This window comes from Lutra lutra, chromosome 11 (genome assembly GCF_902655055.1).
Source record: "Lutra lutra chromosome 11, mLutLut1.2, whole genome shotgun sequence".
Lineage (NCBI taxonomy): Eukaryota > Metazoa > Chordata > Mammalia > Carnivora > Mustelidae > Lutra > Lutra lutra.
The window spans coordinates 39,624,610-39,639,904 of NC_062288.1; the positions used below are offsets into that span (position 1 = coordinate 39,624,610).

General features: G+C 41.0%; 1 protein-coding gene and 1 long non-coding RNA gene across 4 annotated transcripts in view; one reads left to right on the plus strand and one right to left on the minus strand.

Annotated features, from left to right (window-relative positions):
* The window catches only part of DYNC1I1 (dynein cytoplasmic 1 intermediate chain 1), a 301,967-nt gene that overhangs the window by 173,506 nt on the left and 113,166 nt on the right, over positions 1-15,295 (plus strand). For all 3 annotated transcript variants that reach the window (XM_047695760.1, XM_047695759.1, XM_047695761.1), the window contains 2 exons: positions 7,068-7,157; positions 13,337-13,499. In XM_047695760.1, the coding sequence (XP_047551716.1) occupies positions 7,068-7,157; positions 13,337-13,499 (253 nt within the window). The remainder of the gene's footprint in view (positions 1-7,067; positions 7,158-13,336; positions 13,500-15,295) is intronic.
* LOC125081218 (uncharacterized) lies at positions 79-12,461 on the minus strand. Its single transcript, XR_007121617.1, has 3 exons — positions 11,716-12,461; positions 10,966-11,064; positions 79-1,995 (listed from the first exon to the last, which is right to left on the minus strand). It is a non-coding gene; the product is annotated as an uncharacterized LOC125081218 (long non-coding RNA).

The window sequence follows — 15,295 nt, forward strand, 5'->3', positions numbered from 1 at the left end:
AACATTTTTAGGGTGTTATAGAGGGTGTGTGTGTGTGTGTAGAAAGGACACATAGATGTGGTTTTTTTTTTTTTTTTCTAAATAACACAATGAAACTACCAGAAATATAAAATAAGACTGGTAGTGCAAAATTGAAAGGACTTAGGGTCTCCTTCTTACAGGCCCTGATGCCAAAGAGAAATTGAAGGTGGTTTGTATTCTGGTGTCCAGCTGGGAACCCATGTGAAATGGTGGTACCATTTAGCAGGGTAAAGAATCTAATCAAAGAAGCAGGTCTGCACAGAAGGTAGGAGGTCTGCTTGGAACATGTCAGGTGTGAGGTACCTGTGCGTTGCTCATGTTGGAACGCACAGTATAGACTCTGGAGACTGGAAGGGATATGTTGGCTGGACATACCAATTTGTGGGTGATGATGGAAGATGTGGCTAGATGTAGTATCCAGAGCAGCATTGGATATGAGAAAAGATGAGAGCAAGGGCGGAACTGCAAAGAATACCGTCATTAGAGGGAATTATTTTTTAGTTGAGAATCAATCTTAATTTTTCTGTTTTTCTTTGTTCCTATTTTCCTTTGTTTTTCTATTGAAACATTTAAAATATGTTTTTAAAATAGTCATCATCAGAAATATTTATACATAGAATTATATAAAAGTAGCTAGGGCATCTGTCCTTAAGTTGAAAGCAATACACCTAAAAAAACCAAAACACAAAAAAGTGCCTTTGCCTCTCTTCAGGTCTGCTCACCGACAGCAGCACAGTCACAGACTCGATTTAGATCTGATTCTGTGTCCTTGCCATCCTTTTTATCTTTTGGAAACGACTTTCTCTTCCTTTCTAAGCCACAAATTATTTTATCCATTCCAGCATTTACGATTTTTCACATTCAAACTGATGATGTGTTTTAGTTAAATTAGCAGTCATTGTTTTTCTAAGTGGCACATAAAGTCATTTTGCATCTTAGAGTCCTTTGCCTGCTCTAGTCAAAGTCACGTGCTATTGCTTTGCGTCTTTCCCTTCATCAGGATGTCCTTTGGACTTGAGAAAGATGGAGTGAAACAGCCCATTTTGCTCCCCAGTCTTCCTCCACCTGACCAGACTTTGTCTTCCATGAAGTGACACATGGAGGGGGCCCGAGCCCCCTCGTGAAAGGCCAGGAACTAGGCAGCAAGGGCGAGGGCTGGGCCCTCAGGCCCTCTTAGCCTGGGTTTTTGCAGGTCCTGAGAGAGCCGAGGAAAGTGAGAACCCGTTGACCTTATAAAAACAAGCCCTTTTCTTCACAGAGGGCCGCCCTGTGTTGCTCAGGGTTCTGGTTGCAAGCAGCAGGCCCTAACTCCAGTGGGATTTATTGGAAGGAAATCTGGTGTTGACATCACCTCTGGTGAGATTTATTGGAAGGAAATCTGGTGCTCACAGGATCAACAGGAGGCAGAAGGAATGGGCTTAAAACGGAGCAGAGACCAAGGGAACGCAGACTGTGGACCTCTGGAACAGCCTGGCCAGGATGTTGGGACAGTGCTGCCACTCTGGCCTGCTGCCAGAAATTAATCTTCACTGTTCCCTTGGCTTCGGCTCCTGGCTCCAGAGACAAAGCTCCAGTTAGGAGCGTCCACTCTGACTGCTGAGATCCTGCCTGCATTCCGGTCGCTGGGAGATGGGGAACAGGAAGGTGTCTCCCCTGGGACTTCAGGAGAAGAAACTAGGGTTTCAGCATGTCACCACCAGAACAGTACAAGAGGAGCACCCCCAGACAGAAAGGGGGTTTGAGGTTGCGTTGCCAAGAGTGACAGACGTTCACCATGCCTCCTTCCAGAGTCGCGGCTCGGTGAGGCCATCAGAGCAGGACTGGAGGACTGGAGCTTTGGCTTCATTCTGAAACGCAGGTTGGCAGAGCAAACAGCACTGCGGGAGCTCGCACAGAGGCTTGGGCCTCGCGCTGAGTGTGTCACGTGCGAGTGCCGCTGGACACGCAACTCTTCATTCTTGGGCTTTTCAGAAACTGTAAGGAGGAGGACAGTGGTTACCAAAGATTTCCCCAACTATGAAGGACTGAATGCAGCCGCTGTAGATGGCAGAACCCAGGTGCTAAATAAAATAAAGTGTCTAAAAGATGCCATTGTTTGAAATTAGCCCCACAGACTGACAGGTAATTAACTTCTGCCACTAGTTTAATTTCTCGTGTGGACCTGGTACAGGAAACCATACATGGGTGGTAATTTTTTTCCCTCCAATCTCAGAGGAAATGTAACCGGGTATGAACTAGTGGCACAACTCATATATCAGTAGTCTGTAGTGGGTCTACATAAATCCTTTTCTTTAAAGTTATTTAACTGTTTTGAAAACGGTTTCAACAGAAGTAATTCCAATTGCCCCAGAAAGGAAACCAGAGTCTTAAAGAAAAATAGACTCTCTTTGCTGAGCAAGGCAAACATATCAGTATGCAGAGAAACGAACCAGTCTCTTATGTTTTATTTCCTGAACAAATCTACTGAAACACTTACTTTGTGTCTTTAAAAGGCTGATAGACAAAGAATTCCACGGCCACTAAAAATTAATGCCTATAACTGGTTTGTAACCACTTTATTTTTATTTTTTTCAAAGATTTTATTTATTTGACAGAGAGAGAGAGATCACAAGTAGGCAGAGAGGCAGGCAGAGAGAGAGAGAGAGAGAGGGAAGCAGGCTCCCTGCTGAGCAGAGAGCCCGATGTGGGGCTCGATCCCAGGACCCTGAGATCATGACCTGAGCTGAAGGCAGAGGCTTTAACCCACTGAGCCACCCAGGTACCCCGTTTGTAACCACTTTAAAAGGTCAGGTATTCTTTTTTCCTTTTTTAAAAAAAATTGCTTCTCTGTTATTCATAGTATTTCATTGTGGGTCGTTGCCCATATTATAAACAGAGTAAGTGTTTGGTTTTTTTAAATTCATCAGAAACATATTCTCTGGGGAAGAATTTTCTATTTAAATAGTTAGATAACCTGCGGTTTCCCCGCATACTTCATGTGTGAAATAACACATTTCTGTCCCCAACCTAGCCCTGTGTATAGCCAAGCCCTTTTAGACTATTTCCTTTTTTTTTTTTTTTTAGATTTTATTTTTTTATTTATTGAGAGGGTGTGAGGAGGGGCAGAGGCAGAGCAAGAGAGAGAATCTCAGGCAGACTCCCCATTGAGCGTGGAGCCTGTGTTGAACCTGGAGCTCAATCCCCTGATCCTAAGTTATGACCTGAGCCGAAATCAGGAGTCTGGTACTTAACTAACTGGGCCACCCAGGTGCCCCCTTATAGACAATTTTCTGTCATTTGGACTCTTCCAGGACTTAATGTCTAAAATAAAGACCCTTATACCTGCAAAAGGTGAGAACTTGATACTCCTTAGAGCTGACTTACTCAGGTCATGCAGTGAAACTGATTTCATTTTAAGAACTAGAAAATGGTAATGCACAAACAGACCACTCTGGTAAAAGCAAAATTAATTTTGGCAATTCTTTCATCAGTGGAACAGATAAGTTCCCTAAAATCTTGACCCATTATACCCCTTGGATCCACAGAATAAGATGGAAGAATCTGTTATTATCAGTCTTCCAAAAGATCTTCACCCTTAACTCCTTGAAGGTTTTGCTGAAATGTCACCTCAATGTGGCCTTTCCTGGTCACTCTGATTTAAACTTCAACTCTTCCTCCCCTTACCAGCATGCCCAATCCCCTTTTCTGGCTTTCTCTTTCTCCATAATATTTATCTGAAACAATATGTGTTCTATTTATTTGTTGTGGTTTTTCTCCCCTACCTCAGAAGAAGCTACATGAGCACAGGGGTTTTTTGTTTGATTTGGTTTGGTTTCTCTTATTCCCTCTTGTATTCCCAGCACCAGGTACATAAGTAGGTGCCCGATAAATATTTGTTTGACCTACAACTAATGCAACATTTGTTTGAAGGTTTCTGTGTATGGGTATCCCCAACTCTCTTGGTTTAAAAAGCAAATTCCCATCAATTATTTTATTTTGTTATTCTTACAACATTGTGTTTTAAGAAAGAATGATTATCCCCATTCAGAAGATGAAGAAACAGGGCCTCAGTGAGTTTCTATGAATTATGTAAAATCAAGGGTTTAGCAAGAGGTAGACTCCAGCCTCAATCCCAGATCAATTACTTCCCTTGAGGTGCTGCTCCCCACCTGACTTGTGAATGCATCTAGCCAGAGGAATTAGTGCTCTGTGTTAGACATCACTGGTCTGGTCTCGAGCTAATGGATTCCGAAATGAAGACGAGCATAGAGTTTGGATGCAGCGGCCATTTATTCTTAATAAATAAAACAACCCATCGTCTCCAGCTCTCAAGGATGTGAAACCTAACTTCTCTGCAGCTGAGCCTTACGGGTACTTGCCCGTTGGAGGTAAAGAGCCGTTCTCCTTAAGGTCATGCTGTGTCCCCCATGAAGAGCCTATGCAAACCCTTCCTTACACTGCCGCCTTCACACCGTACCTGCTTCTACTGTGAGCCTTTCTCCAAGGCCGCCTTTCTAGTGCACGTCAGGCTGTGGGTGAGGGGGTAGTATGCCTGATGGTTGAAGCTCCTAAACAGGCAGAACCAGACCGAACTTGAAGTTTGATTTGGTTGGGAGCTTTCTTTGGGGCAGATTATTCTGTCTCATTCTCTAGAAAATGAGGTCAATGGAACCAAGTTCTGATAAACAAATTAGACTTTGCAGGTAAAGCATTCATGATTGCCCTAGGTGTTATTATCGCATAGCTCCTGTATCTCCTACATCAGATCCTAGGGTCCTAGAAGGGAAGGCAAGTTACCGGTTGTATTAGTTCGCTCGGGCTGCCCTAACAAGGTGCTATCGTTGGGGTGGCTTAAGCAGGAGAAACCTAACGTCTCAGCCCTGGATGCCAGCATGCCAAGGGCAAGGCGTTGGCAGGGTTGGTTCCTTCCGAGGGCTGTGAGGAAGACGCTGTTCTGTGCCTGCTCCCTGCTTTCTGATGGTTTGCCGGCATTCCTGGGCTCTCTTTAGCTGCTGGAAGCATTGTGCCCATCTTTTTCAGCTTCCCATGACATTCTCCCTGTGTGTGAGCCTGTGTCTAAATTTCCCCTTTTTATGAGGATACCAGCCATATTGGATTAGGAGCCCGCCCTACTCCAGTCTGATCTCGTCTTAATTAAATATATCTCCAATGAACCTATTTCCAAACCCATCCCTTCCGAGATACTAGGGATTAAGACTTCAACATAAAGATGTTTGGGGCCGGGGGGGGGGGGGGGGGGGGGAGTAGGTTCTACCCATAATAAAGGCAGGCCCTATCACCTGTGTAGTTGTTATATTTACTTGCATTTTTAAGTGTTGGGGCATTGCTGCTAAATCCATTAGTTTAAGGAAATGTCTCTTGAAGGTTTAGAAATAGAGCAACTTTCTAGCAAATGAGTGGCCTTTTGAAGATTGCCCCTCCAACCAAGGTTTAGCAAAAAGAGGAGACTTGCCTTCAGCTAGTGCCTTCTAAGGCTTTGTGTTAGGTTGTTGGATTAGGGTACATAATGGCCAGGTGACTGTTTTGAGACTTTCCAAGCAGGTTTTTAATGGGTAGATAGCTGTAATACCTTTGTGTATAGATAAGGACCCATATGTGCTGTTTTTAACTTTAAAGGTTTATTTGTCTAAAAATCAGGGTAACTCAGGGTTCTTTTCAAAATTTCAAGTGCAACTCTTTATTGCGTGTGTTAAATAATAAATGACCATTTTCCTTAAAAGTGTTTCACATTCTTTCTGATGCGTACAATGTGTGGTTATAAAGTAATGAGCTTGGTTCCACATTCTATACACATGCACTTAGAGTACCTTTTTTGCAATGAATACACACATTAAAAAAATTTTAGTATCTAATTTGCAGTGCCATACTCTACACATCCAAATATTTTAAGTTTCTTTTCTTTCCCAAATCACTTGCTTGATGTAACCAGATTTTTGGAGTTGCTTTTCAGGCTACACATATTTATTTGGGCTGAAATTTTGAGTTGATGTAAATCTCAGGATTTATTATCATGGAAACGGGACTATCTACAGCTCTTGAAATCTTACAAAAAGTCTGTAAATATTTGATGGATGAGTGACTGTATGAATGAATGGGCAGGGAGTCAGTGAATTCATTTCTTTTAAATTCCATTTGAACCAATGAAATCAGTGGTCTCCAGTGAATATAATACTCAGGACAGAAGATAATATACTTTAAAATTCCGAGAGCAAGTTTTAATTTTTGGTAGCATTTTATTTCTGTATGTTGGATTTTCTTGTGACACCTTGACTCTCCCCTACATCGTGTACATGGTGACTGATGGTTTCAAGCGCTCTGCAGTGAAAGGGGCCTCTAAGAAAGGCAGGTTGGGAGCAGACACAATGAGCACACATTTGCATAGGGCAGGAAGGGCACTGTAACATCTGGCGGTGGTAGCGGACTGGTCCATTTGTTGGTGCTCATTAAATTCACATTAATGCATGAGCTGCTCTGAATGTGTAAATGCCATTCGGGGTTGGTTGCTTTCTCCCAGGCCAACAGCAGTGACTTTTGGGACTCTCCCCCGCTGGTTGTTTACTTGCCAATGGCATTTGACCTGGGGTCAGACCTGTATTTAACCCTTTCCTGTAGGTCAAAAACAAATTAATTTGGTGAGAATTAAATTGGAAATGAGTCGTCTGTACAGCAGGTGTTCCCTGTAGAGAATGTGCCCCAGGTGGAAACATTTTGAGATCTGTTCCTGGGTCATCTCTGAAGAAGCTTCAGAGGTCAGAGAGGCAATTCCAAGACAGCCCATGTGGTGAGGGCCTGGAGATGGCTGTTGGCAGGTGCCGACTCGGGCAGTTTTCTCAGCAGCTTGGGGGGACTTTCAAAGAGGCCCCTTTTGGAGATAATTTATTCATATATTCATGGACATATATCTTGGGCATTCATTGAAGACTGATTTACTTAGAAGTTGCCCTAAGTGATTGGAACTTTACCCTTTGCCCCTACCTCCCACCATCAACCAAAGGCTTTGATTTGAAGGAAACAAAACAATGCATTTTTCTCTTTCTCTTTTCTAGAGGATGAGGAAGATGAGGAAATGGTAGAGCCTAAAGTTGGCCATGATTCAGAACTGGAAAACCAAGACCAAAAACAGGAGGTGAAGGAAGGTATGGTATGGTGTGGGAGATAAATTAGTCATCATTTTACTATTAGTATCATTTAGCAACATGAGAGGCTGTCCTGGTGAGTAAATATTAAATACACACTCCCTCTGCGGAAGGTTTTCTATGGTTGTTCAGTACGTTATATTTACTACCATAAACTGTAATCCCCAAAGCAAGGGTCATTTATTTTTTTGACCAATGAAAGTAAATAAAATAGAAGTCACCCACAAATGCAGCAACAAGTCCACTCACAATTCCAGTAAAATTATTACTAAATGGTGAGAGAATAAGATAGTTGTTAACCCATTGTTACTTTGTTACTTTGTCATGTGACTTTGTCCACTGCATTGTGTATTCCCAACCATAACAGTAAAGGGAAGAAGCAGCGCTAATTATTTTGTTCATAAATTCTGAAGTATATTCACGTGAGCTACACAGAAACTTTAACAGTGATCCTTACTAATAACTCAGCTGTTCACAGTTTTCTTCCACGTCTCTGCCTGTGTGAAGAGCAACCTCTCCATGTTCCAGTATTCACCATGATGAGCATTTATTAAGGGCTTCCTGTGTACCCAGCTCTCTCCTAAGCCCCTTAGAAATATTAATATCTACACCTCCAAACATCCTTTGGAAGCAGATACTATTTTTATCCCTACTTTCCAGGTGAAGAACCAGGAAGGGAGAGGTTTAAAAACTTATCCAAGAAGACAGAATGTATCCAGGATTTGTAGTTGACTCCAAAGACTATATTTCACCATGACGGTGTCATCCTGTCATAGCACTGGGTCTCAAAAACAAGAAAGCAAAATGAAAAAAGACAAGGGAAGACAAGAACTACTACAGGTGCCAATTCCCTAAATATCTAATTTTGTATCCCTTTGAGATTCTCGGCCCTCAGAGATAAAAGAACTTTGAAATCATCGTTCTTACTGACAAATGAAGTATGCATAGACTGAAAAGCTTCTTCCACATTCCCTGCTCCGTGTCCCAAGTATAGATCAACACAAGTCTGATTAGAAGCTCCCTAATTTTTAAATTCTAAATTCTAAAGATGCCTGTGGCTCTGCCAGAGTGTGTGGCACATAGCTGTCACTGGGGACTTTTATAAGAATGGGTACATAATGGCCATATATGCTCACTTTATCTGGCTCAGGCATTAAGTGATTTTGATTCCCGTCAAGTTCTGGGCTACAACTAAGGGCAGGGAGTAGAGGTAGCCTTTTTAACTGTAGTATCCACAGAAGGTGCAAGAGTTATCATTTTCTGAGGGACTCTAAATGCATTTGATTGAAGAGATTTTGCCTAAAATTCTAAGAACATTTTTTTAAGCTGGCAAATGGAATATCATTAACACAGGTATAGCAAGAGATAAAATAAGTCAGGATTTATTAAAATAAATAGAGAAAAGATTTTTCCTTTTGCAAAATATCCTCAAGCGCTTCTGGGTGATAAGGAGCCATGGTGTCTTTTGTGTGTCTTGGCACAGATTCCCTCCTGCCCCTTCCACCCCCCATTCCCCAAACTGTCTTCTCTGGCAAAGCAGTGCAACCCCTTTCTTAAGTTCAGAGAGAGAAAACACCCTCTCGTTTCAACTGTTGCTCAGGCTTCATGGAATTGATTAAAGTCCTGTTAAAAGTCAAAAAGAAGTTGGAAGTACATTTCCTGGACTGCTGCGCCGTGTGCCTTTTTCTCTATTAATGGCTTTTCTGCAAATTAGCACATAATGGGTTAAAAGCATGTTTATGTTGGCATCAAACTCTCTGGCTTTTTTTTTTTTAAGTAAGACGGTATTTTGCAAACTTTTTCAAGAATCTCCAGCAGATATAATCGTGGCGCCATTCCCACGGCTGTATGGTCGTTAGGGCTGTGTCAGCACTTCCCTTACGAACCTTGAGTTTCAGCGATTTATTACTCAGCCGTAAAAATTTGCTCTGAGCTGAAACTTGACATACACGGTTTTAGACCAGGAAACACATTTTTGAGAAATCTGGACTTTTGGGGAGTTAAAAAAAAAGTGGTAAACAGGAGATGGGGAAAAAAAATCAGTGCTCACTAGGTTTTGACATTTTGCCTATGTGATATCAAAATGCACTAAGTGGTAAAGAAATAAGGGTTTGATATTTTCTGTTTTCACTCCTTTTTCCACAATGGAGTAGCACAAACATCAGGTACAAGTTAGCTTTTAATCAAATTTTAGGTGATTTCTACATGTGAGCTTTCTGGTATCTTCGTGTTCGAAGTTCGGAAACCTAACTCTTGTAAACACACATCATCTCATAAATCTCACATTAACTTCAGAGAAGGAGAGCCTTCTTTATCAGTTTGGTTTGGTTTTCTTGCTCCTGTTTATGAAATGATTTCACTGTAAAATTCCCAGAAAAGCCACTGTCCCTGTCTAATCAGGTTTGAGATTTAAGCTATGTGGGTTAACTTCTTTATTTTTTGTCTTTTACATAAGCTCTTGAAAAATATTTGAAAGATTTAATTTTTTATATTGAAACTCAAAGCTGCATTGTTGAAAACAAGACATTTCTTAAATTAGTATTTTTAAAATAGTTTCTGACCTCAAGGATTGTAAAATACTTAATCTGAATTGTGAATTTCATTATGAATTTTGTATTTAAAAAAATTAAACTGCAAAACCGAAGATACAGAATATAGTAAGTAGAGTAAAACAACAACAACAAACTAGAGAAGTACCTATTAACTCAATTAAAAAACCCAAGAAAGTATAGCAAATAGGATAGAATCATGATAAAGACACATACACAAGTATTTTCATATATACAGTGAGAAATTCACATTTCTTTAAAGAAAAAGAAGCAAAATAGACCCTAACATAAAATGTATACTAGATTTTAATCTTGCAACCACAAAGTCATAGACTTAGGCCATCTTCTAAACTTCAAATTTCACGAATTCAGTACATTTTCTTCATAATTGTGATTCGAGCTAAACGTAACTGTTCAGGTAAACTTGGGCAAGTACAAAATTGTCATTTGGATCATATGTTAGTTATATCCATGTGTTTGACTTTTCATAAGGAATTTTTTTTTAAAAAAGGGCATTTTACATGCATAAAATATTGTTAGCTCTTGGCAGAAATACTCCATGTTTTGTGTTGCAAAAAAAAAAAAAAAACCAGACCTGCAATAATAGCATTTTCTGCTTAACTTCAAAAGAAAAATCAATGATTATCAATGTTTACATTTTGGTCTGGTATGCCTTTTGTTATTAAATTAATTCACACCTTTTTATACAGTGAACATGTTGAAAATAATTCATTAGGTGCTAGGGATAGAGAAAAGCTGCGGAAACAGATATATCAGGGAGAATTTGGGGTCTATTCTGAAGTAATACGATTGTGATTCTAATTGTTTGTGCTTGCATTTTGAACCTTGTAGGTTCCATTAATCAACCAATTTTCTTTTATGAAATATGGTGTCTGGAGAGGTTTTGCCTCTGAATACAGCTTTTGGTCATGGTTCCTGGATACTCCATTATGTTTTCATTACATTGTAGCAACACTTATCAATTTAAAGATTTTAAATATGGGAGGTCTTGGGGTTTATCAAAAATGACTATGGCCTATTTAATTCCTACGTTGAATATTGTTTATGACTTTCAAAAAAGTACTTGTCTGCACATGCATCTTATTATTTTGTACTAACAAATCGTGTCATTTGATCCCTGTTAGACATCAAAGCTTAATATAAAATATATCCTTTGTTTTGCTTCAGTAGCAGTTTAATTTCAAGCCCAATATTGTATTGTCAAACATAATATCTGGAGAGGCTACTGCTTCACCTACCTGAACTTGGCCTCTGCAAATACACTTTGATCAGCCATTTGTGTTTCTCTTAGAGAAGAAGTTGTATGTCTTGAAAGCTGAGATCAAAGTGACAATAAGCTACAGGGAAGAAAAAATTACAGAAAATGACATAGACACGATTTTTTATTCAAGGTAATGGACCTGTAAGGAAAGATACAGGTGAAATAGAAGTAACTCAAAAAGATAAACAGAGAGGAGAATAGATATTTTAAATATTATTTTAAAAAAGAATAAAAACAAAAAGGTCCTAGTTCTCTGCTTAATTTCAGATGGGTCTCAAGTCATCCATCAACAGTAACCAAGACTGAAAAAGGCTTTTAAAATAAGGCACTCCTCTTAGCTCTACGATACCCTCTTTTGGTGAAGCTTATTTATTTATGTAACACTACTACCAAACCAGAATGGACCTAGCATTTTGTGGATTTTTTTTTTTCTCGTTTTGCCTGGTTACCTGTTTTCTTGAACTTACATAAGGGTGAACAAATTCAAATGCCTCATTTTCTAAAACAGAAAGCAGACTAATTAATTACTATTTATTGAACACTTAACTATTTGCCCAGTATATTCATCCTTAACCCTTAAATGAGACTTAATGTTTAGGTATCGTTGCCGCATTTTATAGAAAAAACTGCTCCTCGGAGAGCTTTAGTTGGCTAAAGAAGCAAAGTCAGCGAAGAGCAGTGGCAACGCTGGATTCCTGGCTGGTTTCGTGGAGTCTTTGTTACTTACATCTGCACATCGCTGCTTCCCCAGTTTCCCAAACTAGTGTGTAGGCACCTCTGCTCAGTTCTGCTCCACAGAGGTTCCTGGAAAGTCCCAGTATGCATTGGCTTATTAAGGGCTCCGGAGGCTTCAGCAGCAGAGATATTTCTAACTATGTGTGGAGCTACCACAAGCTATGAGGCGCCAACTGTTCTGGGAGACAATCTTCTGCTGTAGTAGATGAATCACGTTTTGTTATCGTATGACCTTGGAGAGTTTTGTGAAAGGTGTGGACCAACTACAGGATCATAATCTTAGTTTCTTCTACAAATACAGATTCTGGAGTTCTTCCCGATCCCCGGCATCGTGGGCGGGGGCAGGGAAGTGGAGGTCAGAAGCGGGGAGACATTCCGTACATTAAAGACGAGATCCACTGTCTTGGCTCTGCAGCCATTCCTCTTGACAGCCCAGATTTCGTAGGCCAGTGGCTTCACGATACCATTAACTGAAACAAATAATGTAACACATTCTGCTGACCTTGGACCACACCCTACATGGCTCCTCTGACCAGGTGGCCAGGTAGAAAGCCTGACGGGGATGGTTGGGGATGTGTTTGAGCAAGCCCGTCAGTGAGAGACTCCGCTAGGGACTCAGTGCTGACTGCAGTGCAGTGCCCTCCTCCTGTCCCTTCAGTTCCAGAAGCTTCTGGTCCTCCAGAGAGTAATCCAGCAAACATCTACTGAATGCTGTCTGCACAGGAGCTGAACTGGGGCTCCTGAAGAACCACAAAGGTTCAGCAGACAGTTTCTACGCTTGAGGGCTTCTCAGTCTGGGGGAGTACCTAATCCTCTCTCTCTCATCGTATGGAAGCCTTGCCACTAGGGATAGTCTGTGTCGGCCGCTTGGGACTCCGAGGTGAGCTGACTTTCAGACACCGTGACATAAGCCAGTTAATTCATCTCTCTTTGCCTCATTTTTTATCTTCAAACTTAGTTTAATAAGATTCATCACGCTAGAAAGAAAGGCATAAAAACAATTTCGAGGTGTCTTATAGAAGCATTTATTTGTTCTGTATGTTTGTCTAAAAGCAGGGGATATCTCAGGTGAAAGCAGGTTTGGAAGGACACGTTTTGGGTATGAGTGGAACCTGTGTAAGAGCTAGTCAGCCTTCCCAGCTGACGCTCTGAGGTAGAACAGATGTGTCTTGGAGAGCGAGGAAGGCTGCCTCCCAGATCATATTATAGACAGTTCTGAGTTATTTCACATGAGCAACTTTCAGTCATATCCAATATACATAGTTTTATCGAGTTTTCTATTATGTACTCTTTGAGCTGTTTGTCAAGTTCAGTTCTAAAGCAGGTAACTTTCAGAACTGGTTACTAAAAAACACAAGTCTATTTCCATTTGCACTCTTTGTTGACTCTTTGAAATAGTGATTCTTCCAGATATGAAATATTTTTGTAAAATTATGAGGGGGTCATCTGCAAACACCTTTGGTGTGAACTTAGGAGCAATTTGGAATCAATATTGATAATGCTTTATTTCACCATCTGATCACTCTTTTGGTAAGTCATCTCAAGACTTGGATCCCTCTTGAAATGTTTTAATTGTACTTTTCTTCTTTCCTGACAATCTCTCACTTAAAAAGCCCCTCCACGAGAGCTGACAGAGGAAGAAAAACAGCAGATCCTTCATTCAGAGGAATTCCTCATATTTTTTGATCGGACAATCCGGGTAATTGAAAGAGCACTGGCAGAAGACTCCGACATCTTCTTTGACTACAGCGGTCGAGAGTTAGAGGAAAAAGATGGGTTAGTTTCTTGTGTGCATTAAAAAACAAAACAAAACAAAACAAAAAAACCTTGCAATAAATTATTGTTGATTCTAAATTCACTTATGTATTGACTAGGCAAATCCCAAACCAAACAAATCAGAGGAGGATGAAATTCCAGGGTTGATCTTGCTGAACAGCTTTGACTAAAGGCTTTGGTTATAACTTCTGGCTTAGTGTTTCCCTGTAATTATCAGGTGCTTCCGTGAAATGCTTTTGAACTTGATATCTGGGGAATAGTCCAGGTGATAGAGACTGGCAGAGTCACGTACTTTGTCCTCTGAGAAAACATTCCTATAAGCAGCAAAGGTGCTTTGTTATATCCAGTAGATCTATTTTTGATGTCTAAGCAAACAGGAAGCCAAATGAAATAAACATGAGATATGGGACCCCTCCACTGGTGTGGGGAGAAAATAGCAGAGACTGCAGTCCTTCTCCTCTTTTTGATACCATGACCATACGTGTGTATATGTCTTGTAGGACACTCATGTGCAGGGATATATTTAAAGATAAAACAAAAGCTAATCAGTAAAAGCAAATGACCCCCAGTGACTTTCTCTGAGACTGTAATGTATGCATTGTAAAGGGCAGGGGTAACCAGCCATCAGCGTGGGGGTACAAGGAGTTGGTACTTTATGAGCTTTGTAAGAAATAAATACAGCCAGTTTATAGCCGCTGATTTCTTTTGGTCAAGAACAATATGAAAAGGTGAGATCACCTGCCTTATACAGTAGACCTGACTTTTGACTATTTCTAAAATTCAAATACAGTTCTCAAAGGACAATGTATTATCATTGAGGATGCTCAAGGGAGTATAACAGAGGCTCCAAAAATAGTTTCAAAAGGGGGTTCTGAAAATGTTCTAACCAGTCGGCAGCAGCATTCAGCTATTTCAAAGAGACAATAATATTTTGAATATGCATGTTATGAGATGCTTTATTTTTCTTTGAAAAAGTCATTGCTGTATGGCTCAATTGATTGTCCAGGTCCTGTTTCCCTCTGGGTTACTTGGGCGTGTGTACCTCTTGCCCGAGTTTGCAGTGATAGATTTGAGGAAGAGTTAGTAGGGGAAAAAAGAAAAAGAGTCCTCAGTCAGCTGACTGGAGCCCAAGTAAGTAGTCTGGAGCCCAGTCATCATCTGAACAAGATCCATAGAAGGCGGGTGATACAGGGTGCACGCCAGTGGGGTAAAGCAGAGGAACAGAAAAGAGGTGAGAGCAGAGAAATTCCTGAACGGAAGCCCAAGAAGTGTAGCCAGCTTTTTATGCAGATCCAAAAGCTGCTGGCACAGAACGAGCCAAGTTACTCAGTTTGCACTCAGTCTTGTGGAGCAAATGCATGACCAGTGCAGAGATCTTCAAAGGGGGTTTTGTGGCCAGTTGAGTATCAGCCAAGAAAACACTGGCCAAAGTATATGCCTCGCCCCAGATGCTGCTCTGGTCTATGTTAAGTGTCTAATAAGTCTGGTGAATCCTGCACCCTCCGCTCTGCCCGAGTCATGGTGACACCACTTGCTGCTGAGCAGGGAGGAGACACTGCGGACCGCCCGAAATTGTAGGTGGATGGAGGCATGCGCATCACCTCTGATCTAAGGCGAGGTTCAGAAGACGTTGATATGATATCAAAGAGTCTCCAGCTGTGCTAGGCTTCCCTTGAGAGCTGGGAGATTTCTAGAGAATTCCGCTTCAGACAGAACTTATTAGGAGGAAGCGAATACTTGAGGGAGAGGTCAAGATGAGAATCTGAAAATCACTTGACATTTCATACCAGCTTTGG